The 26,477-nt window shown below is 41.4% G+C and overlaps 2 protein-coding genes across 4 annotated transcripts in view; one reads left to right on the top strand and one right to left on the bottom strand.

The window, feature by feature from the left end:
* LOC137640261 (pseudouridylate synthase 1 homolog) overlaps positions 1 to 26,477 on the top strand; it is a 130,905-nt gene that overhangs the window by 75,853 nt on the left and 28,575 nt on the right. The window lies entirely within an intron of this gene.
* Positions 1,548 to 25,973, bottom strand: LOC137638982 (pseudouridylate synthase 1 homolog). The gene is made up of 6 exons (XM_068371312.1): positions 25,962 to 25,973; positions 24,757 to 24,863; positions 15,950 to 16,050; positions 15,516 to 15,721; positions 6,333 to 6,524; positions 1,548 to 2,077 (listed from the first exon to the last, which is right to left on the bottom strand). Exons 1-6 carry the CDS (start codon positions 25,971 to 25,973, stop codon positions 1,838 to 1,840), a joined length of 858 nt encoding a protein of 285 aa, XP_068227413.1. The 3' UTR covers positions 1,548 to 1,837.

The raw sequence follows: 26,477 nt of genomic DNA, 5'->3' as shown, positions 1-26,477 counted from the left end.
TTGTCGTATTAATGTCCTTTCAGTAGATAGTTTTTTTTTTCTTTTAATGAAAGCCTTTAATAAAAAGAAAATGTATGGAAACTGGCCTGTGAGGATAATTGAACAACTTTTTCCATATAATAATTTCTATCCTTTGTAGAGATAATTCTTGATTACATAATATTTATAAGTGGTTGAAATGGTTACTTATCAGTATTATTAAATGCAGTACAATACATGACTATATAATAGAATCTTTGGGAAAATCTTTTACATTATGTTTCTCGCAAGAGCTGATAGATAGCCCACAGTCTCTTCCCGAGTACCGCCTAGTGATCGTAGCCCTTCTCACTAACATACGTACTGAGCGTGCACAATACGAAAGACATTTGATTACTTCAGTAAAAAATGACAAGGATCATTACCACTACAATCTCACGATAGTATATCTCACTAATCTCATCTACGGTAAAACCCAATACTGAGCATATGAAAATGCCGTTTTTCAAATCATAAACGTTGATGCCAACAAATCGTATTTTTAATCTGCAAAAAGACTTCAATATCAAAATTATTTGTAGGAATAATTTTTCCTTAAATTTACCTACACAATAAAAGCATAATCAAATCATCATTTAGAGTACAATACAAAGTTCCAAATATGCTAATATGCTTCAACCATAGACAGTGCCAAAGATGAATTCTCTGTGATAATTGAATACCGATGCCACTTCTGTATATATGTATATAGGAAAAGTAAAACCGGTTTCCAATATTTTTGTGTATTTTACACAAATCCCTTTTAAAGTCTTAAAATATCTTTACATAAAGCAGTTTCCCAATCCTTGACCCCATGACCACTCAACATCTCAACACAAAACAGTCCATGTGTAATCATAACTTAGGAAGAGGGAATCTTCTTCTTTGTCTGTATCTTTTCCCACTTTTATGTGGGGATGGTGTTTCTGCCCAGCGTTCTCCATCTACCTCTGTCCCACACTTCATCACCAGTCAATCCCTTTGATCGAAGGATGAAGTGTGGGACAGAGGTAGATGGAGAACGCTAGCCAGAAACATCGACCCCACAGGAGGGAATACTGAAACTTATTTAACATTACATAACGTCTCGGTATCGTATAACTTTTACATTCTATTTGTACTTCCAGACGTCCTCCTCAACCTATAAATTTTTAATTACTGTTAATTTTACATCTTTGTCTGATGGCAAGTTAATGTTCCTAAAGTAACTTGAATCCTTGGTTGTACTCTGCTTCTTTAGGTATTACCGGAAAAAACAAATCAAAGACGAAGGCTTGTAAACATATTACATTTCATTAAATAAAAAATTAAATATCAATTGCCTTGATATCCTAGGAGAGCTGTAGGTAAGTTCATAGATATCCCTCTTCAGCAAAGTAATAAGATCTGGCAAAATCCAATAGCCACATTTTATTAATGCATGATTAATTGTTCATTTATCTAGTCTCAATTTGATGAGTTATTGCTAATGTAATCTAGACACTATTATCTAAGGGAATAACCAAAGTAACCAACAATCAAACTATCACTGATAATTAGTAATATGGTCATGAATACTTTCTTTAATGGGCATTTTATAAAACAAGATAACAAGCATTTTGGTCCCATATAATACCTATTAAAACCATCTAAATATTAAACACTCACAGTGTAAACCTTAAAACAATTTTAGTTTCATAAAAACAATTAAGAAATCACTATAACAGTCCTCTCACATTCAGTATTTCGCTAACAATTACCATCTGCTGAACATACATTCTATTATATTTATTCTATATCTAAAAGTTACAACTTTGTACAACATACTTTTAGGTAATAATTATTCCTTTATAATTTCAGTGGTATCTGTTTCCTCGACAGTCTTTTCTTTGCTACAAATACCATTCACACCCACTTCATCACCATTGGAAGCCTCACTCTTCTTGTCAACTTTTCCTTCATTTTCTTTTGGAACTATTCGATACTGGTCAAGGTCACCATCGTCTTCATCAGCTTCTTCATCGTCACTATTCTGACTCATGTTCAATCTAACCTTTGCCCTTCCAAATGCACTTCTTGTCTGAAAGGAGGAACATTTCTATACAAACAAAGTAAAAATAACAAATATAAGGTGTCTTTTCTGTATAACAGGAAGAAAAGCAACAATTTAAAAAGAAGTAAAAAGAATAGGTCTACAGCTATACTGTAATTAAATAGCAATAACTGGAAATTACCAGAGTAATCAAATAGCTACAACTAGTATTTCGATCAATATCAAATTTATTACAAAAACAAGGATAAGTTTACACTTGATTCACAAAAAAAAAAAAAAAAAAAAAAAAAAAAAAAAAAAAAAAAAAAAAAAAATTAGTGTACTGTATCATAATTTCAAGTACCAAAATCAGTATTTTACATTTTAATGGGAAAACAATTAACCAAGTAGTTTCCAAATAAATTACACCAGGTTCTATACTGTTCTATCAAAAATTATATCAGACAGGAATTGTTAAAAAATTACTAACATAACATTGAGATCCCAAGCTTCCATAGAATTAATCAATATTTATATCGGGGGAGATTCATAAAAGTAATAACTAACATTTTGGGTGAACCTTTTTATTTCCATTATTCGTAGCCAAGCTTAAAACTTTAGTTGGAAAAGCAGGAGGCTATAAGCCTAAGGGCTCCAACAGGGAAAACAGCACAGTGCATAATAGAAATGAGACCAATAATGAATAAACTAAATACAGTATACTGTATACATACATACATATACCAAGGCACTTCCCCCAATTTTGGGGGGTAGCCGACATCAAACAAGTGAAACAAAAAAGGGGATGTCTCCTCTCTATGTTCCTCCCAGCCTGACAAGGGACTCAACTGAGTTCGGCTGGTACTGCTAGCAATATACTGTATATGTATATAAAATATAGTAATATCAGTAACTACTTTCAATTATATCAGTTCTATATAAACTATGAAACTAAACTGTCAACCAGTTTAACAGAAAAGAATTTGCAGCAAGTTCCACCAGATTAGGAAGATCATTCCACAATCTGATCACAGCTGGAATAAAATTTCTAGAATATTGTTTAGTGTTGATCCATGTGACGGAGAAACAATACTGTTAGAATTAAATGTATACCTAGATTACATACTGAATAGTGAAGCAAAGGATGGTCACAATTATGAAACATCATTGTCAACGACAAAGTGCTAGAATCTAATACCCAGATCAGGGATAAGGAATTTAATGGACCATTTGTTTTTGCCTCACATATTTTGAAGAGTCAGTAGCTGAAGACCAGACAGGAGAAAAACACTTGAAACATAGTAGATTGAAAGTATTAAAAACATTCCTCAGGATAGATTGATAACCATAATTGGGGAAGAGTACAAATTTCAGGCCCAACACAGCCTGCTGACAGTAGCATGTCAGTGATGCATAAGTAGTTTGTACATAGCACGTAAACATTGTCCGTAAATGTTCCATACTACACTACTTGAATTTCAAAATTCGACCCGGTACATCTGGCAACAGCGCCAAACAATGTCAGTGGGAAAATGCGGCAACTTTTGACCAGGTGGTATTTAAAGAGCCAGAACTTTGAAAGGGAAGAGAAGAAACAGTCTATTTCTATTTACTTTGGATTTGGTTTTGTTATTTTTGGTTTATATATTTTGTTTGTTAGGTATTGGTTTTCTGTTGAGGTGCTGGTCTACTCTTTAGTTAGGTGTAAGTTTCCTGTGTCATTTTTTTTTCTTTATATAGACTTTTATTTCTTTCTTTTTTGGGTATATTATATATTTTTGTATACTGTATATTTTTTCAATCATAATATTGTGGAATAAATTTATTTTTTCTATAACTACTTGCTTTCTGTCTCCATTATCTGTGCTAAAGTATGTATTATTATATTAAGGTGTTAAAATAAATGCATAATGAAAGTAATAATAAAAACACATGAAACGAGTATTTCAAATATATTAAAAAAATAGTCAATATTATACTAGATATTGTAAGGTGCTAACTCAACTCAGTACATCAACAGAAAGAAAATTGTCAATATGTAAACGGACAATGAAAAAGGTAACACTGTGCTCTTTAATACAGTATCATAGCTGCATCTGTCGGCGTACCCAACGTCCAGCTTCTCCATGGATTTGTTGGTGGGAGGGTGGGGTTCCTCCTCTCTCAAATATTCCTGTGATAACAGGACTGAGCTTGGAACAAGAGGAAACAAGTCCATAGCCTATTTTATTAACTTTTGAATTTGTTTGTTATTTTCTTTATTGTTTATGTATTTCATTCATAAGGTGATAATTTTCTCTTAGGTTGCTGGTCTTCCTTTTATTAAGGTGTAGCTTTCCCATGTCATTTCTTGTCTCTATTACCTTTCTACTTTTGTATAATTTTGAATATTGCATATTTTTGTCTGTGATCACAATATTGTGCCATATAATGACTTATTTTCGTAACATCTTCGTTTCTGTCTAATATGTTTTGCTGTTTTTTTTTTTTTGTCAAATCAGTATATGCTTTTTTCATAAGGTCTTGGTTTCTGTCTCTATTATCTTTGCTGGTTTCTGTCTCTATTATCTTTGCTAAAGTATTCTTTATTATATTACGGAGCTAAAGTACTTTAAATGAATAATGAAAGTACTGACTGTTCAGACCGAAGGGTTACCCCAACCTCTGGCCACACACTCTAATGTCTATTCACAAAGTATATAGCTTCAGCTATGTATTTTTTTTTCACCATGGCCTATGTTCCCAAATAACTGGCTCCCGACGGGAACATGCTTACATAAATAAAAAAACACATATGTAACTACTGCATACTGATGTCACAATGATCTCTGCCAGAGGTACGTCTACCAGTAAGTAAAATAATCATGGGTTGTCCGAGTGTATCCAGCCTATACTATGCTTGAAAAAAAGAAAAAAAAATTTGGGCTCATGGGAGCCTTCGGAGCAATGTGTGATTGCAGCTATTCACTCAGAAGATGGGATTGAGACAGAGTTGCAGCATTTATTTAGGATATTTCTTCTGGATCATACTAGAGTACGGAAAAGATGCCTCTTTCCGTTAGATACTTACCTGTACTCTGGATACATAGTAGAGTATGACTTTATCCAGGAATAAAAATGATAGGTAAAGTAATAAAATAGAGCTCATTTTTCCAAGTCATAACTCATAAAACAACTTAGCACAGTGGTACACACAGCTGATAATCTTAAGGGAACACTATGTATCAGAGAGGAATTACTAGTTCCTTTATCCATATGTATATTTCAGTACTGTACTTGATTATTTCATATTTTGTAGATATTGGAATGAGTAAAGTAAGAGGTTTAACAATTGCATGAACAAAGTGGTCATAAAAAACAAAAGTAATACGTACTGTACATGCGCGAACAACAAAAATTATAATACCATAAGTACTGCATCATACCGAATAGGTTACATATGTAAAACTAATAGTAACTTATGAGATCTAAGATGACAAGCAAATTAAGGTAGTCATAAAAATAAAATGTACAAAAATAATTTCTGTGAATTGTACCGGAGATTTATGTGGTATTCCTTCAAAGAATGAAGTGATTTAAAAATCATTAATAAAATATAAATATTTTTTACCTTAATTCGTATGAGACCCACTCATTCGTGGTGGGAAGATGGGTTGGCGCAAGGATATGTTTAAGGCTTTATCTTATTTAATATGTCAAAATAACATCATTCCTTTAAAGTTAGGACTTTGGCAAGGCCCTTGTTCTTTCAAGGAATTTTTTCTTCATTCAAAATTTAATTCGCTTGTACTCGATTCCTCTCTTCCTTGGAATTATTCAGGATACCGATATTTTATTCATAAAATTTAGTTCCCATAATAAACTATTCGACTTTTGATGTAAATTTCTCTTCCCTCTGAATCCTATAGGATATTTTCTACATCCAGTGATTTCCAGTGCTGCAATTTTCTCTTTTAGTATTTATGCATTTAAGTTTATTTATAATTTTGTAAAACAATACATGAATGCAAAGGAAATTTACTCTGCTATACGATAATGATCATTCTAAATTCTCAGCGATAATAATTTCTGTGCTGAATTAGGTAAGAAATAAATTTATTTGTGCAGAGGTGCAATTGAATGGGCCAAAACAAATGCTATTTCTTGGATTACAGTATCACTGAAAACCTTTTTGACTTTTGTAACATACACAGTTCACTATAAAAAAGAACTTATAATAATAAGTTTGTGGTGAAACGCAAGAAATAATAATGACATTTCAACTTAGTCCAAAACACTCAAGTACAAGATATTTATAACTTACGGATTGCTGTTGACTTTGAGCTTCAGTTACTTCATCACCTGGAATCTCTCGGACGTCATATGTGTGTAAGGGTAATGTTTCTAGCCATTTAAGCATTGATTTTTCCTGAATCTCAGTACTGATGATTGTCGAGTTGATGTATTTTTCACGAAACTCTTCGATCTTCTTGGATGCTTCGTCCCAACTCAGAGCCTGAAATACAGATATAGGTGTGAATTGCACATTCAATTATTATTTTACTGTATGTCTCTTTTGCTTATTTGTAGTTAATTTTACTTACAAAATTCAAAGACAACAATTTTGCACCCAACAACTTCAATTTTACCAATAATGGCATTAAAATGTAAAACATTATTTTGAACTTTTACAGTCACATTACTAATACTGTTTTACTGGTCAACCACCTTTAATCTTCTTCAGTGGGTACCACGTACTCTGATTTATGGGGCACACTGCATGCAGTGCTGAAGGTTTTTTGGAACATTCTTGTGGCAGCCACCCCTCATTCCATGCTGCCTTTAACTTCATTAACTGGTTCCTTTGAGAGAGACCATTTTTGCATCTTAATGAGTTGTTTAACATGCCTTTAACACAAAGAGCAGACCCATAACTTTAATGCAGTATGTAATTCTTAATAAAACACAGTATTTTCGGTGTATACATAAATATGACAAGGGAAAATATATCAGGGTGAGAAAATAAAGTTGAATATGTAAGTCTGGAGAAATGATTTTGTTGTGTATAAACAAATTATAACTTCTATCCAAACTAAAAAGAAGGTTAAGAGGGAAAATTTCAGTTCACACTAATTCTACTGTAAAAACAGGACCTTGGTAGTAAAAATTGAACCCAACAGTATAATCCTGCAGTATTCAAAGGTCTCTCATCATATATCATTAAACTACATAATGTGACAGGTACCCAAAACGAAAATGAAGCCGACAACAGAAAAGAAAGCAACTAGCCTTAAAACATAGAAATTGACAATCTGATAAAAAAAAAATTACACAAGAAAATTGAAAAAAATAATAGGTAAAACAAAAATAAAACCATTAAGTATTCCTTTTAAATTATCAAAATCAAAACATTAGTATGGAAAATTTAAAAACCGGTATATAAAATAAGCTACAAAAAACATGTGATCTATTTTCTTATCTCATGATACAGGAAGTTCAGATAATATAATGCAGATTTTTTAAATTATCAAATTGATTATTTCAATACTCACATAATGTTCATATTGCTTCTACTCAAAGCTGTGTTGATGTCTACCCAAAAATAAAAATGTTCTCTCACCATGTCAAATGCCACCTACTACAAGGAAACCACCACTACATTTGGAGGTTGATGGCAACTAACTAGTCAAGGACACAACACATTACCTCCTGCTTTTCAGTTCTATAAACCCCATCATTAATCTCTTGAGATCACTGATCAGTGGCGAGGACAGGTTTAGCAAACGGTTTGTAATTCACGACTAGACTTAGGTGAAAAAAAATTCACCGTCAATCAGGAACTGAACTACCAGCTTTACTTAGAATTTGGGATAACTATTTAGATATTTTACCCAAAGCAAACTATGATTGTCCACCCTGTAAGAGTAAAACTTACGATGAGCTAGTGGCCGAGTTAGCAACCGAACGACACACACGGCCATCCAAAAGGAAGCAATCAAACAAATTTAGCAAATTCAAATAAAAAATATTTCGTCTAAAGGGACCATGCCAACAACATAACATAAAAATCAAAAATTTTAAGTAATTTTTATTTTTCCTAACATACTTACCGAGAATTACTTTCTTTAGGAGATACTTGGTGATCTCTCTTTCTCGACCAAGGTTTTTGGCGCCGTTATCCCCCACCCCTATAGGCCTACCCCCGCCGCCAAAGAATGCGCCCCGAGGGCAGGATTAGGGCAGGTCACTGCTTCTCTGGGCCATTCTCCTCATTAAGTTCGTCGTATAGCCCAACTTGGCAATGGAAGGATGGCACTAGGGGACGGAAGGGAGGGCCATTACCCGAAAGTAATTCTCGGTAAGTATGTTAGGAAAAATAAAAATTACTTAAAATTTTTGATTTGTTCCAACACGAAACTTACCTCGAATTACTTTCTTTAGGAGACTTATACTTTAGGAGGCGGGAGTGCTATTCTGACACTTGACTCGGCACGTAGGGCCTAGAGGGCTATGGAATGCGGGGGCCTATCAGAGTACGGGAGTGAGGGTAACTGCGCAACCTTACGCTATTACCTAAGATTTTACCTCTTAAAAAATTCTTCTGACGATTTCCTCCGGATGTAGTCGCGAAGAATGTGTTCATCGTTGGGTACAGCCTTTGGCCTTACCGCTACACAGCCCGGAGGGCGGCCATGACTGTCCCAATGGAGAACCCGTCCAAGGATTTTCTTGAATAACCCTTGAGGTAGTGGGCAGTAAAGGTTGACTGGTGCGACCAAGTGCCTGTCTGTAGGATCTGCCTCACCGCCATGTTTCTCTCAAAGGGCAAGGGGGTGCTCAGACCCCTGATGTCATGGGTCCGGGGAGTGCCTGGCACTGCCATTTTATTCTCTTCATAGGTTCTAGCGATGACTTGTCTCAGCCAGCAGGAAATGGTGTTCTCGGAAACTTGCTTCCTATTAACACCTGTGGAAACGAAGAGGTTCCTGATACCTGGTCGGAGTGAGAGAAGTTGAATGACAAACCATGTATCTCTCCCACCCTCTTATCGGACGCCAAGGCCAGCAAGAAGACGGCCTTGAGGGTGAGATCTTTGTTCACGATAACTTTCAAGTGTTCAAAGTGGGAGCGACACATCCTCTTCCGGACCTTGCCTAAGTCCCACTGGGGCACCTTTCCCGCTTGAGGGGGGTAAGACTGCTCGAGGCTTTTGACAAGCATCGCTATGTGTCTCGAGGCCCCCAGGACGATGCCCTTCAGGAGGAAGACTTGGCTTAAGGCAGCCCGAACCCCTTTTTATGGCTGGGATTGATATCTCCGCTTTGTCCTTGAGAAACACCAGAAAATCTGCCATGTCTGGGACAGAGGCCTTAAGAGGTCTAATGTGCCTCTCAGCGCACCACTTCGCGACGGAGGTCCATTTTGTCTGGAAGACCGCGGTTGGCGACTTCTTAGGAATAGAGACATTCTCTTAGCCGTGGAGGAAGAATATCCTTCTTTCTTCAGGAGCCGCTCTTAGTCTTCAGTCGTGAAGACGTAGGGAGAGAGGCCTGTCGTGGAGCTTGAGAAAGTGAGGCTGGTGCAGAAGGTCTGACCTGACGGACAGAGGCCACGGCGGTTGACTCGATAGGTCTTTTAGATTCGCGAACCACTCTCTCTCTCCAGCCACCAGCGCGCTACCAAAGTCATCTGTAGGTTTTGAGCCGTCTTTACTCTGCTGAGCACTTGTCTTATCAGCGTGAAAAGGGGGAAAGGCGTACACATCCAGATTGTCCCACTTGTGCTGAAAAGAGTCTTCTAAGGAAACTTTCGGGTCTGGTACAGGGGAGCAATAGACTGGGAGTTGGGCGTTGCGGTCGTTGCAAAGCGGTCAACCACCGGGGAACCCCAGCGTTGAATGATGAGCTTGGCTATTCCTGGGAGAAGGGACCATTCTGTCCCTACTATGTGGCCCATTCTGCTGAGGCCGTCGGCCAGAATGTTTTACTTCCCGGGAATGAACCTTGCTAACATCACCCCTTGATTTTCTTCCACTCAATCTAGATTCTCTATGGTGAGATCGCACAACTCCTTCGATTACAAGTACCCTGCTTCTTTATGTATGCCACTACCGTGGCGTTGTCGTTCATCCACGCCACGGTGTTCCCCTTTAGCAGACTTGCGAAGTGTAGGCACGCCTTCTGGACTGCTTCCAACTCCAGGACATTGAGTGGAGTTGCCTCTCCCCTTCCAACCAGGTCTCTCGTGCCGTTTCGTCGAGGGGAAGGGCTCCCCATCTCTGGTTGGAGGCGTCTGTGAACATTAGTAACTCGGGAGGGCCGGTCCCGAAGGACGTCCCCTTGAGTGAGTTCGACTGGCAATGCCACCATTCTAGGGAGGGTCTCGTGTCTGGAATGACTGGGATTAGCACCTGCTGCGAACCCGTCTGACACCCGAGGTTCCTGAGATTCCATTGGACGGATCTGAGCCTTACCCTCCCTTGGGGAACTAGGTTCTCCAGTGAGACCAGGTGACCTATCAGCCTCTGCCCGCCTTCCGCCCTCCTGGGGTGTTCTGACAGGAATGGCTGACTAATGAGCCTGAGGTTTCTTATCTTATTCTCCGAAGGGAAAAATTCTCCCCGAAAAATGTCTAATGTTATTCCCCAGTAGTTCATTCCGGTGGAAGGGGATAGATTTGACTACTTCGGGTTGATTCAGTTCCCCAGATCCTTGCAAAACTGGGGGAGACTTCTCCCTTGTCCCTCCAAGAGGACCTTTGAGGCGGGAAGAAGCCACCAGGCATCCAGGTATATGATAAGGCGTATGCCTCGTTCGTGCGCCCCCACTGTGAACACTTGGGGCGCTGTTGACAGACCAAAGAAAAAGGGGGTCCTGAATTGCAGGATCCGGGAGCCCTATTTTACCCGGAGGAACTTCCGACCCAAGTGTGGACCGGAATCTGGAAGTATGCGTCCTTGGGGTCGATGGTCATCCTACGATCTTTCTCCCTCAAGGACAGCAGGACTGAATTCTGCGTGTCCATTTTGAAGTCCGTCTTCTTGACGAACCTGTTGAGAGCTGACAGATCTATAACCGGTCTCCACCCCCCGGTCGCTTTTTCCACCAGGAATAGGCGACTGTAGACACTTGGCCCTGGGAGAAGAACTTCTTCCATGATACCCTTCTCTAGCATGGACGACACCTCCTCTTGAAGGGCGGTCCTCTTTAACAGGTCTTTGGGATCTAGCTATTCTATCCGGTTGGCCGGAAAAAGCGTGGGTGGTTCCGTTAGGAATGGAAGTCCGTAGCCCTTCTTTAGTAAGGACACTGTCCAAGGTTCCGCTCCTTGAGCCCTCTAAGCTTGCCAATGACGTCTGAGTCATCCTCCAACCCGAGGGTTGGGTGGGGATAGGGGGCCTCCCAGTCTTATCTTCTTCTAGAGGGGCGGCCTGATCTGTCTCCCCCAGAGGCGGGGTAACCCGACCTGAAGGAGCTAGAGGGCGCTGGAGCTCCCCTGCGGAGGGGCTGAGGCGTTGCGGACCAGGAGGAAGAGGGGGGCTTCTCTCCCCGTAGTGCTGGTAGATGCTTGGGGTGTCGCGGCACTATCCGAGACAGACCTCTTATAGGGCGGTCTCCTAGGAGTCGTAGGTCTGGGGACGTTAGTCTCCTTCTATTTCAAGACCTTCTCCATATGGCTTCTAGTTTCTTCCGAGGAAACAGAGACTCTCCCCACAAGGGAAAGGTGCGAATGGTTCGCGTCTCCCTGTCTGGTGCCTTCCAAGACACCTTCGCCAGAACAGTGTCTCGCTTCCAGAACACCCAGTTAGCTGTTAGTGTGAGAGACTGATATGTCAATAACCTAAGGGTTGAAGGCCTTGCTGGACAGGGTCCTCGGGGTCAAAGGAGGCTTGTACACCTCCCAAAGAGTAAGCCCACCAGTCCAGCCTAGAGGGGACGTTTACTAAGTTCCTCGACATTTTCTCCATCATGGAGGCTCCTGCTGGCGAGAACCAGACTGGGGCTGAAGAGGCTCTACTGTCTGAAACGCCTTGACTAAGGATGTCCTGCTGACCCCCCCTTAAAGGTTGGGGGACCCCGGCAGTGCTGGCCACTACCTTGCCGACATAATCCTGCTCTAGGACTAGACCTCGGGTAGAGGAAGTGCTAGGGACGTCTTAGGTTGTAAGGAGTCTGCATGATCCTCAAAAAGGCTTGACTTCCAGGAAACTACATCCGTAGTTGCAGGTTCCGGTACTTGTGGTGTCTTCTGCAAAGGCTAACCACTCTCCTATAGACGGAGTCCTCCGTCAGGGAGCGCTCCTCTCCGTCAGCCGAGGACTCGGCTTGGGGCCGGGGAGCTGGGTTACCGGGCACGCCGACTGGACGTCTAGCTCTTTGGGGCCAGGGGCGCCGTCCTGCCGAGGTACTGGATTTCATCTGCGGGGACGTCCGCACCAGGGGCCTGGGTTAGCGCAAGCAACGCTGGTTCAGCAGGGACTCTCGTCGGCCCAAGGCTCTGGGTGCCGAGGATGCGGTTCCCGTGGGCTGACCCGACAGCGGGAACCGTTCCTTCTGACCCGAAGGCCGCACCAGCCGGGCTGGTTCGGCCAGGCCGCCCGACCAGAAGCGCGTTTCCCCCGCTGGGCGGGGTTAACCGGAGGCTTCGGGGACTTACGCTTACCTGTAGAGTCCTTCCTACCGCTTGATCTCGAGGCGCCGGGTCACCGGGCACTCCCCGGGCGCTTCAGTTCTGGAATACCAGGCACTCCCTTGCGGTGGTACCGGTTTTCCCCGGCGGGGAGCTCCGCACCAGGTTCGGGGTCAGAACCGGCAACGCCGTACCGTTGAGGACTACTGTTCGTGTATTCTCTCCGGGGGACGCGGACGCGGATCCTCGTGGGCTGACTCGACGGAGGGAACCGTTCCTTTTCAGTCCGAGGGCCGAACCAGCTGTGCTGATTCGGCCAGGCTGCCCGTAAATAAGCCCGCTTACACCTGCGGGCGGGCTGGGGGACGCGGACGCGGAACCCCGTGGGCTGACCCGACGGAGGGAACCGTTCCTTTTAAGTCCGAGGGCTGAACCAGCTGTGCTGATTCGGCCAGGCTGCCCGTAAAGAAGCTCGGTTACACCCGTTGGCAGGGTGAACCGGAAGCTTCGCGGTCTTACGCCTGCCTGAAGAAGCCTTCTCGCATTTCTCCCTGCGAGGGTTATAACTGTGTCTGGAGGATGGCCTTCGTGGTGAGAAAAAACCCTGGGTTGTCGGTCCGGGGAACGCTGCAATACAGACCTGGGAGGCTCCTTCTCGGCGAGGCCCTCGGCTGCAGAAGAGACTGAAAAATACGCTAAGAGAATGGAGAAGAATCAGGGACATTTTCCCCCACATGGGGTCATCAGAGGAGACGTGGCCTGCTTGCACCAGGACTCCGTCTCCCCACACACTCTCGAAAGTAGTACTTACCTCGAACTACTTCTTAAGAGTTATCTTCTTCACAATAAACCAACCTCGTCTCCTACTCTGGGTAGGAGAGGGTGGTAGGGAAGCTCTGTCAGGCGGGATGCCCGGCGCTAGTCTTCGTAGGCGAACCCTTCGTCGCCTACTTCTTCTTGGTGCTATACCGCACCCACTCAAACTCTTGGGGAAGAGCAATGGGCACTTCCCCGCAACTGACTTACCTCGTCCCCTACTCTGGGTAGGGGAAGATGGCTGTATAAGAATCTCTATTCGACGAGGCATCGGGAATTAAGTTGGCGAGGAGAGGCTCGTCTTCCTATGAGCCTCTTGGATGTATTCTTCCTTTTGGTGCCGAAGTGCACTCACTGCACTACGTTCCAGGACCAGTAGTCCTGACACGTGGTTGAAGGGGAACATAAGCTGCCCCTACACGGCTAACACCGAGGATAAGGGGAGGAAGAATGATTTATGTAAAAATTGGTCCTTTCAGCTATTAATTCCTTGAAGAAAATCAAGGAATACTGTTCCATAACGCACACAACGCACGACACAAGCACTAAGGAAATGAATTAAACACTGGGTAAGGACACGGTTGAAAAGTGAACGCACAGGAACACTTGGGAAGCACACTGCGAAAAAACACAAGTCCCCACGCTGGGAACACGTGGAAACCTAAATGCGCACAAAGGATCGAGAGAGACTGAGAGTGAGGTGTTGAACACCTCACGACCAAGAACTTAATGAGGAGAATGGCCCAGAGAAGCAGTGACCTGCCCTAATCCTGCCCTCGGGGCGCATTCTTTGGCGGCGGGGGTAGGCCTATAGGGAGAACGGGGTGGGGGATAACGGCGCCAAAAACCTTGGTCGAGAAAGAGAGATCACCAAGTATCTCCTAAAGAATGTAATTCGAGGTAAGTTTCGTGTTGGAACAAAAATCATTTTAAGGATGCTTATTTCTTCAAGAGGAAAGATGAAAAACCCAGCCATCTCAGCAAATAAGGGATAAGCAGAGGTTTCAAGGCACTTCAGAGAAAGGAGATAGGATCCAGATTACCATATCAGTGTTCTGCTTTGCAAATCTAAGTGTCTAAAACTTTCATGAAGTTATATTTAAAATAATCTTCATTAAATAAACCTGCCATAACACAGGTATAAAAATGCTTGGACATGATCACCTACTACCTCGGCTATAAGTCAAGATTATGCAAGAAGAAAATAGAATTGGTCTGCAAAACTTAAGTTACCCTAGTGGTCTTAATCTCTGAATTACCTTGAGCTAAACTCATACAGTGCAAAAAGGTAAAGGCGTTACTAAATTTTAAATCACTTTACGTTCTCATTACAAATCAAGGCAGTTAACTAACAGTTAAAATAACTCCAAAGAGGAGGGAATATGAGTAAACAACATTCCTCCATATACATAAAAATAACATTGTGGCCAATTAGGGTTGTGGTAGCCTGGTGGTAGCGTCCTTGCCTGGTGATTACCATACTGGGGTTCGAGTCCCGCTCAAATTTGTTAGTTCTTTTGGTCGCTGCAACCTCACCATCCTTGTGAGGTAAGGATGGGGGGTTGGGGGGAGCCTATAGGTCTATCTGCTGAGTCATCAGCAGCCATTGCCTAGCCCTCCATGGTCTTAGCCTGGGTGCTGATCTTATGTAATATGGTCAGTCTCTAGGGCATTGTCTTGCTTGATAGGGCAATGTCACTGTCCCTTGCCTCTGCCATTCATAAGTGGCCTTTAAACCTTTAAACTGGCTACTATATATTTAGATTACACAAAGCCAGGAAAAATTTGAAATGTATTATAATTTATTAGTTCAAAATGAACTACACTAATGAAATTCTATTTGTATCGTGGGGCGAAATAAGGACGTTTATTTAGACACGAGCGATGAGAAAAACTAGTTAGTTGCCATGATCTGCAAGATGACATGATGGTTCCCGGAAGGGGAGGCATTTTGCAGGGGAGATAAAGGAAATTTTTATTTTGGGGTAGATATCAACACACCTTTGAGTAGAAGCAATATGAACATCAGCGGTTTTATAAAAAAACAATTAACAACGCTTACTTCATGGATACCATCGGAGCCATATCTCAGATTGTATTTATCATAATGAGGTTCCTCTAGCACCAAGCCAAGACTTGGAGCTATTGGCACATCCACACGGTCCTTTCCCCATGCCTTGCTAATCACGTCTGGGCTGGCTAATCCCCGAAGAACTGCTATTGCAAGTCCCACCATTTTTCTTATCTGATGTAACATAAAACTTTGACCTGCAAAACAAATTCTTTCTTAAACACAGGTACATTTATCCTTGATTCCTACAGTATAACTGGTACCTTATAATTACATGCATTGATGTTGTAAAGTTGTACAATCAAAGATATTCATAAAATAATTTGTCATAATAATGAGTGTTAATTATGCTAAGCAGAAATACTTGATACACTAAACACCATGCATTTCTTACATATAAAATAATTATGTCAAAAGCAAAATACCTTTAATTCTAATTGTAACCCATTCTATAGATTCGCGTTCAAATGGATCACCACACTCGATGTCAATGATATAACGTTTTGCACTATCTTCTTGGAACTTTCTGAAAAATAATGGAAACATTAAGAATAATATGAATAACTGTGAGAACTGAATATTAATACACTATACCTATCTGCACATGATCTTACAAAATACATTTCACTGATGAATTTATATATTAGGTTTTACAACAAAACATTTTTCATACAGAGCCAATATCTTTAAAAACTCAATTTAATGGATGGTTCTAACTAGCCTTAAATTGGGTGCTTGTAGATTTGTCTTGCAATGTGCAATTTATAAGACTTTTCCTGCCTAGCTAGCAGTAAATGAAGGGAAGGCTGAAAGACGGCATCAATTTTAGTTATAGCCGTCTTACAACTCCCATTCTTAGAACAACTCTGGGGCAAGAAGAACAATCCTCATGTTCTCAAAGTTAGAGGATGAAAGAAGGAAAAGTTTCTTAATTAATAAATTTACCTTTTTCATATGAAAGGTAGCTAGCAAGTACGCAATCGTATGTGTGAAGATAGTCTGTTCACCAAAAGTGGATTATCTTAAGGACGTTTATTGCCATTAGAAGCAGAGTTCTCGTCTTCAGCTATAAGAAAGCTGAGCCGAGGACCCTCTATATATAAATAGTAATGGTAAAATGTTCAATACCTCATCACTCAATCATGTTTATGTTTACAGCAGAAAAAGTGCTAAGTGAGGCAGTAAGAAACACTTGGCTTTGTCTGGCAACAGTCTTCGCTGACTAAGAAATCCTGCAAACCTTAGTACAGTATAGCACCATGGAACAATATTGTTTTGGAGCTAGTGGTAAGGAAAGTCAAAGGAATGCAAAGTGGTTGGCCATAAGGTCATCTAAAAGTATGTCCATAGCAGCTACACAGTAAAGTGAAAGAATCTTATTGGATTTACCACTGGATTGAGGTCTTTGTTAGGTAACCCCAGCCTCTGGAAGTCAAAAGAATCGAGAGTATATTCTACTTTTTAACCTTGTAAGCATTTTGCCCATTTCTTTCTCAGCTGGGTAAAACAAATGCATCCTATGTGAGAGACTAGCAAAGGTGTGAGGGAGAAGAGGGGGGGGGGGGGGTTGAATCAACCCGTTTTCCCACATGTCCCAATTTTAGCATTCTTAAAAGTCTCTCCCCTAGAGTTTGCTAGGCGAGGTGAGGTGGGAAATGAACCTTAAAGGACTCAAATTTGTAGTTAGGAAAAATTATATTTTAATTATAAAATAAATTTTTGAATATACTTACCCGGTGAATATATAGCTGCAACTCTGTTGCTCGACAGACAAAAAAAACTGTAAAAACTCGCCAGCGATCGCTATACAGGTTGCGGGTGTGCCCATCAGCGCCAACTGTCGGCCAGATACCATACTCAATGTAAACAAAGACTCAATTTCTTCTCATCCCACTGCGTCTCTATTGGGGAGGAAGGGAGGGTCGTTTAATTTATATATTCACCGGGTAAGTATATTCAAAAATTTATTTTATAATTAAAATATCATTTTTAAATATTTAACTTAGCCGGTGAATATATAGCTGATTCACACCCAGGGTGGTGGGTAGAGACCAGTTAAATATGTTTACATCTTATGAGCTAAGAGTTTTTATTTCATTTTAGAAGTTATCAAAATAACAAAAACAAAATAAAAAGGTACCTGGTAAGGAAGTCGACTTAGACGATTACTCTGCCTTATAAGTACGTCTTCCTTACGGAGCCTCGCGATTCTCTTAGGATGCTGACAGACCCCTAGGAGCTGAAGTATCAAGGGCTGCAACCCATACAACAGGACCTCATCAAACCCCTAATCTGGGCGCTCTCAAGAAATGACTTTGACCACCCGCCAAATCAAACAGGATGCGAAAGGCTTCTTAGCCTTCCGGACAACCCATAAAAACATAAAAACATTTCAAGAGACAGATTAAAAGGATATGGAATTAGGGAATTGTAGTGGTTGAGCCCTCACCCACTACTGCACTCGCTGCTACGAATGGTCCCAGTGTGTAGCAGTTCTCGTAAAGAGACTGGACATCTTTCAAGTAAAATGACGCGAACACTGACTTGCTTCTCCAATAGGTTGCGTCCATTATACTTTGCAGAGATCTATTTTGCTTAAAGGCCACGGAAGTTGCTACAGCTCTAACTTCGTGCGTCTTCACCTTAAGCAAAGTTCAGTCTTCCTCACTCAGATGTGAATGAGCTTCTCGTATTAACAATCTGATAAAGTAAGACCAAGCATTCTTAACTGACCACCATAAAGCTTCAGATTGGCCTCGTAAAGGTTTAGTACGCTTTAAATAGAACTTAAGAGCTCTAACAGGGCATAAGACTCTTTCTAGTTCATTGCCTACGATCTCCGATAAGCTGGGAATATCGAAAGATTTAGGCCAAGGCCGAGAAGGCAGCTCATTTTTGGCTAGAAAACCAAGTTGCAGCGAACAAGTGGCTTTTTCCGACGAAAATCCGATGTTCTTGCTGAAGGCATGAATCTCACTGACTCTTTTAGCCGAGGCTAAGCATACCAGGAAAAGAGTCTTAAAGGTGAGATCTTTCAGGGAGGCTGATTGTAACGGCTCCAACCTGTCTGACATGAGGAATCTTAGTACCACGTCTAAATTCCATCCAGGGGTAGCCAAACGACGCTCCTTGGTGGTCTCAAAAGACTTAAGGAGGTCTTGCAGATCTTTATTGTTGGAAAGATCTAAGCCTCTATGCCGGAAGACCGATGCCAACATGCTTCTGTAGCCCTTGATAGTGGGAGCTGAAAGTGATCGTCCTTTTCTCCGGTATAAGAGAAAATCAGCTATTTGAGCTACAGAGGTACTGGTCGAGGATACAGAAACTGACTTGCACCAGTCTCGGAAGACTTCCCACTTCGATTGGTAGACTCTAATGGTAGACGCTCTCCTTGCTCTAGCAATCGCACTGGCTGCCTCCTTCGAAAAGCCTCTAGCTCTCGAGAGTCTTTCGATAGTCTGAAGGCAGTCAGACGAAGAGCGTGGAGGCCTTGGTGTACCTTCTTTACGTGTGGCTGACGTAGAAGGTCTACCCTTAGAGGAAGACTTCTGGGAACGTCTACTAACCATCGAAGTACCTCGGTGAACCATTCTCTCGCGGGCCAGAGGGGAGCAACTAACGTCAACCTTGTCCCTTCGTGAGAGGCGAACTTCTGCAGTACCATGTTGACAATCTCGAACGGTGGGAATGCGTAGAGATCCAGATGTGACCAATCTAGGAGGAAGGCATCTATATGTATTGCTGCTGGGTCCGGGACTGGGGAGCAATAGATTGGAAGCCTCTTGGTCAGCAAGGTTGCAAAGAGATCTATGGTTGGTTGACCCCAAGTGGCCCAAAGTCTCTTGCACACATCCTTGTGGAGGGCCCATTCGGTTGGAATTACTTGCCCTTTCCGACTGAGACAATCTGCTATGACGTTCAAGTCGCCTTGGATGAACCTCGTTACTAGGGAGATGTCTTGACCTTTTGACCAGATGAGCAGGTCCCTTGCGATCTCGTACAACGTCAGTGAGTGGGTACCTCCTTGTTTGGAGATGTACGCCAAGGCCGTGGTGTTGTCCGAGTTTACCTCCACCACTTTGCCTCGAAGGAGATACTCGAAGCTTTTCAAGGCCAGATGAACTGCCAACAGCTCCTTGCAGTTGATATGCATGCTCCTCTGACTCGAGTTCCACAGACCTGAGCATTCCCAACCGTCCAGTGTCGCGCCCCAGCCCAAGTCCGATGCGTCCGAGAAGAGAACGTGGTGGGGAGTCTGAACAGCCAGGGGAAGACCCTCTCTTAGGTTGATATTGTCCTTCCATCAAGTGATACAAACTGTTCCAGGGATGACAGCGTCCCTACCAGACTCATCCACAGCCTGACTGAGCAGCGTTCCTTCTTCAGCATCTTCTGGATGGATAGCAGGGTTGTTGTTCAGCAACGTCCTCATCAGATAGTTCCTCATCCGAAAACTGATGAGGAAACGGCAACGGAGTGGGCAACGTCTGGCTCGCTGAGTCCGGTCGCAATGGTGCATGCGTGACGGAGCCGGACGCAACGTCATGGAACTGCTGCAGTCTGAGAACTGTCAACAACCATGGGTGCGTGAGGACGCACAGCGTCCACCTGAGACTGTCTAGACCGTCTGGGTTGTGCAGTCAACACCATACCGGGTTGCGGAGGTTGACGCACCGCGTCAAAACAAGTCACCTCTGATGGTTGTTGAACGTCCTGAACGTCAACAACCACCTCCGAGCGTCGCTTAACGTCAACGTGCGGCTGGCAACCCACACTGGGTCGCATCGGTGGAGGAAACACCTCAACTGGTAGACGCGAGAAGGTTACCTCAGCGTCAACAGGACGCACAACCGACCGCTTGGAAGGTTGTTGGCCAGAAGGTTCAGCAGCAACCTTCTCCGCATTAAAGTCTTCCATCAAGGACGCAAGCTTGGACTGCATGTCTTGCAGCAAAGCCCATTAAGGGTCTACGGGAGCAGGTGCGGCAACAGACGGGGTTAGCGACTGAAGCGGTACCGCTTTCCATCCCTGAAAGCCTTGTTTATGCATGACATAATTGTACAGCAAAACTTCAAAGGCTCGAAAACAGCTGTGAAGTTGACCTGTAAAATCTTGGAGCGTCTCCTGGCCAGGCGCCAGGGAGAGTCTACGAGATTTGAGAAGCCTATCTGGGCAGAGGCAGGAACTCCCAAGCCGAGAACTTCTCTCGTGTCATATCAGACTCTCGCTCTATAAGCCAGTTTAAAAGAAGGGAAAGCAACGGCTATATCCCCCAAACTCCTCCTGGTGATAAACCAGTCGCCTAGCAAACGTAAAGCTCTCTAGGAGAGCGAGAGAGCACTAGCTTATAAACAACGGCTTCGAAGTAGCTAGGCCTAGTGTAAGCTTTGACGTTTAGGCGAACGAGGAGCAGCAGTTACAAAAAGATCCGGACAAAGATCCTTAAAAATCAGCATGATTTAATTAAAGTCCATAGAGGGCTAAGCAGCTTTAGGCTCCTCTCCGTCTGACAGAGTCCTCAAGGGAATATCAGTAGGAGGGGGAACAGCAACTTCCTCATCTAAAGGAACCTTGTCCGATAATAGCTGAGTCTCAGCAAGGGAGAGACCTACCGTGGTGGCAATGCTTTACAAGCAGAGTCCACACGCACTGGTGCATTAGTAGCGGACCAGGACGCAACGTCATGTAACTGCTTGACAGTCTGTGAACTGTCAACAACCACAGGTGCAAGAGACCAGGACGCAACGTCATGTAACTGCTTGACAGTCTGTGAACTGTCAACAACAAAAGGTGCGTGAGGACGCACAGCGTCCACTCGAGACTGCTTTGACTGCCTTGACTGAGCAGTCAAAACAACTCTAGAATGCGGAGGTTGACGCACAGCGTCAAAAAAAGCCAACTCCGATTGTTAGCGAACGTCCTGAACGTCAACAGGAGCATCAGCAAGTGGCCTAACGTCCAAATGTGGCTGAAAATCCACACGAGACCGCATCGAGTGTGGTTCTAAACAACCTGACTGACGTGACTTAGCTACGCCAACGTCAACAGGACGCACAAAGGAACGTTAGGTTGGCTGAAAGCCAGGATCTCGATGAGATAAACGGCTAGGCTCAACGGACTAATCGGCAGAATAGTCTTCCATAAGGGAGGCAAGCTTATTCTGCATGTCTTGCCGTACAACCCCTTTAGGATCAACGGAAATGGTTGCGGTAAGAGACGAGGGTAACGTCTGTGACCGCAACACTTTGCCAACAAAAAAGACTCTCGGAGTCTGTGTTACGCTTTTGTTAGGCGGCGAGCAGTTTTCCGATGACTGCATAGGGTCAGAGCTGTCCTAATGGCTGCAACCAGGACGCTGGACCTGTCCTGAAAGGACTGACTTTCGCTTAAGGGCCTCGAAACCTTGTTACAGGTTTCTTATGCGAAAAGCCTTCGGATGACGAGGAGAAAATTGTCTCTCTCGCCTTATGGTAGGGGAGATCTTGGTAAGATACCATAGAGGGAAACGTCTGTTCGCTGATCAAGGCCTCTCGAACCCATAAGTCGTACGACATTACTTCTCCCCTGGGCTTGGGAGCTTGCAAGAGGTCCCGGACTAGGTGAACGACAGGCACGAACAGACGAACCCTCGGACGCAACACTGTAACACTTTGCGCAAAATCACTTTATCACTACGATTTTCTGTTTTGCACTTATTTCACTGAAATCGAGACTTTTACTGATTTCTACTTGAAGCACGCAATTCTACCCTCATCAAAAGGTAGTAAATGCGAAATCAGTCGTATAATGCAAGCACATTAATACCAGCAAAAAAACAGGAAACATCTTTTAAGATAAAAAAAATTCAGTGGTTGGGGAAGAGAAGAAACACTAGTTCATTCAAAACTACGTTTTCAATCTCTCACCGTACATTGCCTGGGGACGAGAATAAAACTAAAAACGTTTTATCCTTTCTCCCCGTACAGAGACTAGGGACGAGAGTAACTCGAGAACAACGTTACCCGCTTGAACGGAACGTTTTCTCTCCTCTCTCTCCCTCCGTCTCTATCTCTCTCTCTCTTTCTCTCTTGATTTCGCACCTAAGAGAAGAGCCCAATTACATTTCGTCAAAAAAACATGTTATTTGACCAAAGGAAAAAACTGAAAGGTTTTTCAATTAAAAAGTTCCTTTAAAATAGAATTTAAAACATTTAAGCTTTGAAAGAAGAATGAACAAAACGTCAGAATCGATTTACTCTTTCTGCAAAGTGAAACCGTGATACTCTCTCTCTCTATCGTAACGATAGAGCGCAAACTGCGTAGCATAAATAAACTAAACGTTAGTTCATCTTTGAAAACAGTACGAAGACTATTCAAAGAAATTCTTTCATAAAATATCTATTAAAAATATTCATTTAAAAAGTTTTAAATCATTAGCTCTTTAAAAGCTATTTACGATTGAAAGGGCTCAACGTTGTTTAACTTCGGTTTCCAAGTTAGGACCGCCTACTCTCAGGAATTAATCGAAGAGGCCTAATAAAGGCGGTGAGATATAAAATATATAGAGGAAAATCTATAATTAATTTATAACGTGATATTACTAAAAGCCTAACACACTTCCGTCTAAGGGAAGGGTCGGCCATTTAAAAGTCAAAGAAAGTCCATACTCTCTTTGTCACCAAAAATTAAATCTATCCAAAACGTGTTCAAGATTTAAGATGAAGATAAAACACCTGCACTGCGAAAGCTCAAACCAAAATGAAGTACTTCACCAAATATGTTGAAAAAACTCCAGGTTCTACAGCGAGTAAAAGTACGTCTTGTCGACACGTCGACAGAGAAGAAATTGAGTCTTTGTTTACATTGAGTATGGTATCTGGCCGACAGTTGGCGCTGATGGGCACACCCGCAACCTGTATAGCGATCGCTGGCGAGTTTTTACAGTTTTTTTTGTCTGTCGAGCAACAGAGTTGCAGCTATATATTCACCGGCTAAGTTAAATATTTAAAAATACAAATTACTAAAATTTGTGATCTTTTTGGATATGAATACAAACCCTTGTCCTTTAAGTGGGAGACTTAGAGTTAAGGGGGAGGAAACCAACAAAAAAAAACTCCATGAAAACTCCACTCCTTTGTCACCTCTTCTTGGACCTAACGAAAAAAAGCGAGAACGAGATTATCTCCGCACAAGCTACCAGGTGATAACCTTGGAAAAGGAAAGTGTCATCCTTCTAGGCTTAAAGCGACAGGTTTGTCCAGTAAAAATTCCTCAAAATTTTATTTTTTACACAAGGTTATTGGTCTGCATAAACCATCTCAGTACATCCCTTTGTAACTCCATCAATGGATACAAAAATTTGTCATATTTTTCTGATATAGTATAGCATAATACCTTCAATCTAAATCTGGTGTTATTATAGAGAAACATCATTGGTACCCCTTGCCTTCATATACCCATTAAATGATTTATCACCATTACAAAATTCAAAGCAGGTGAGGGTCTCTTGCACAGGCATAAAAAGTTAATACATCTTACTGATAAACCTTAATAAATTCTCTCAGAAATAGCTAATTTCTCATAAGCATTAAGACTAAATAAAAAGAAAATAGATATCTAAATTGCACAATTTACTAACTCAAAAGACACAATATATACAGAAACATCTCCTAAGAATTATAGAATACGTTACAGAAGGCAACAGTGGGTATTCAGTGTAGACACCAATTGCCACAGGAAGGAGACATAACTGATATCTGTTAATTCATAAAATGATCTATAAATACAAAAAAATATACAGTAATACCAAATGCACATCAAACCAGAGGTAACTGGAAACTTATTCTATCCAGTAACTGCTAACACTACAGTAATTGCAAAAAAAAAAAAAGAAAAAAAAAAAAAGAAACAGAATGAAATCAATTTTGAATCACAAAAAATTGGTAAGCAGCAGAAAGAGGAAGGAAAACGAAATGTTATACAGAGATACCAAACAGCTAAAGCTCACACAGGTATGATCTTTCGCAGGAGTGCAAACCAGTCAGATACGCAATGAATGCAAGATGAAGTTACCTTTGGCAGATGGTTCACAGATTAACCTGCACTTAGTCCCTCTTCAGACAATAAATGTTCCAAACTTGCACACTGCAGGTGCAATTTGAGCTTTATTGTGATTGATGGATTTGCCATGATAAAAATTGTAATGTATCTATATGAGGAAATTGGAAAGAAAATAAAAACATTATACACATACTTCCGAGCGGTAAAATTGTGGAAATTATGAGTTCCTTTATAAACCTTCAACGTACTCCTTAACTTCTCAAGAACATCTGGTGTAATGCGATAGTCTTCTTTGGTTATCTGTAATAGAAAAAAAAATCAGGGTTTCAAAATAATCTTGCAATTTACATTTTTACACAAGAATGCTACTGTATATATGTATGTTATATGATATGTCCATGTTAAATTCAATCTCACCAAAAGTTAATATGAAATTAAATAAGCTATTTATATCAAAGAAAAGAGTAATAATCAGTCTTCTTTACCCAAGTAAGGTATGGCTTTTTTTATAATGAACCTACGAAACGGTTTCTATAAGAATCATTTATATAAACCTATCTAGAAAATAGTTTGGTGAATATTGTATTTAATAAAATAATTGAAAAAAAGAAGTACAATATTTCAAAATAACATCTCCATATCTCTTGTCCTAAATACATAACTACTGTACAGTACTTATACAATAAGTCAGGATAAATTTGCTTGTAACCACTCTGACTAGGAGTAAATTTACTAAAAATGTGACAATATAATAAGTGCAGAGAGGGAGAAACAAATATCATGAAGGAAAAGCCTAAATATGTACAAATAAAAAAAAAAGAAAAAAAAAAACTAAGGGAGATACTGTATTGTAACTGAAATACTTAAAAACACCTAGCTCAAAACAAACTTAAACACAGTACGCTTGTAAGAAAAATTTAAAGAAAATTCCATTCATTACCCTGATGAAATATTTAACCCTTAACCAAACACTGCTATGAGTAACAAAAACCCCTATGGGTGTTTATAAATAAAATCTATTCAGTACAGCAATGAAATAAGTTATCATTAAACATTAAGTCACTACAGCCGTTTTTTTTAATCATCTACTGTACAGTAATCCCTCCTGTGTCTACATTAATAGTACAGCTTACATCTTACGACACTCAGCATGAGACTGAAAAACAGGATAATTTCTGTGATGCTTAGAAGAAACTTGACAATAAAAGATAGTTTACTTAATCAATATAGTCATGCAGTTTTTTTATTTCCAGGCTCGATTCTTCTGGAATCGGACTTAGAAGTGCATACTGAAATAATAAAGTCTGCACTGTCCTTTTCCATTTTATTCACAGAGTCCTTTCCTAACTCTTCCTTACTATCTGCTCAATATGAACTTTATTTGTTTGACTTACATACCAATTGCTTCATACCCTACAAACACACTAGCTAAGCAACAGGGAAATGAAAACCAGCTAGATGGGACCACACAACACCTTTACGAAAATAGCTTTTTCCTTCGTCAAAATCCCTTTGTTAATGTAATGTGGCACTATGCAAAACCAGAATTTGGAAGCATTACGTAACTTAACCTTCAATGTAAGTGCATACTTGGTAAATACCAAATACCATAAAATGTTATTTTTATTAATAAAATAAATTTTTGAATATACTTACCCGGTGATCATATAGCTGCAACTCTGTTGCTCGACAGAAAAACCTACGGTCAAAATACGCCAGCGATCGCTATGCAGGTGGGGGTGTACATCAACAGCGCCATCTGTCGAGCAGGTACTTAGTACTCCAAGTAAAAAAAGAACCAATTTTCTCCTCGGTCCACTGGGTCTCTATTGGGGAGGAAGGGAGGGTCCTTTAATATATGATCACCGGGTAAGTATATTCAAAAATTTATTTTATTAATAAAAATAACATTTT

This window comes from Palaemon carinicauda, chromosome 4 (assembly GCF_036898095.1).
Source record: "Palaemon carinicauda isolate YSFRI2023 chromosome 4, ASM3689809v2, whole genome shotgun sequence".
In the NCBI taxonomy this organism is placed as follows: domain Eukaryota; kingdom Metazoa; phylum Arthropoda; class Malacostraca; order Decapoda; family Palaemonidae; genus Palaemon; species Palaemon carinicauda.
This window is presented reverse-complemented; position numbering and strand designations above follow the sequence as displayed.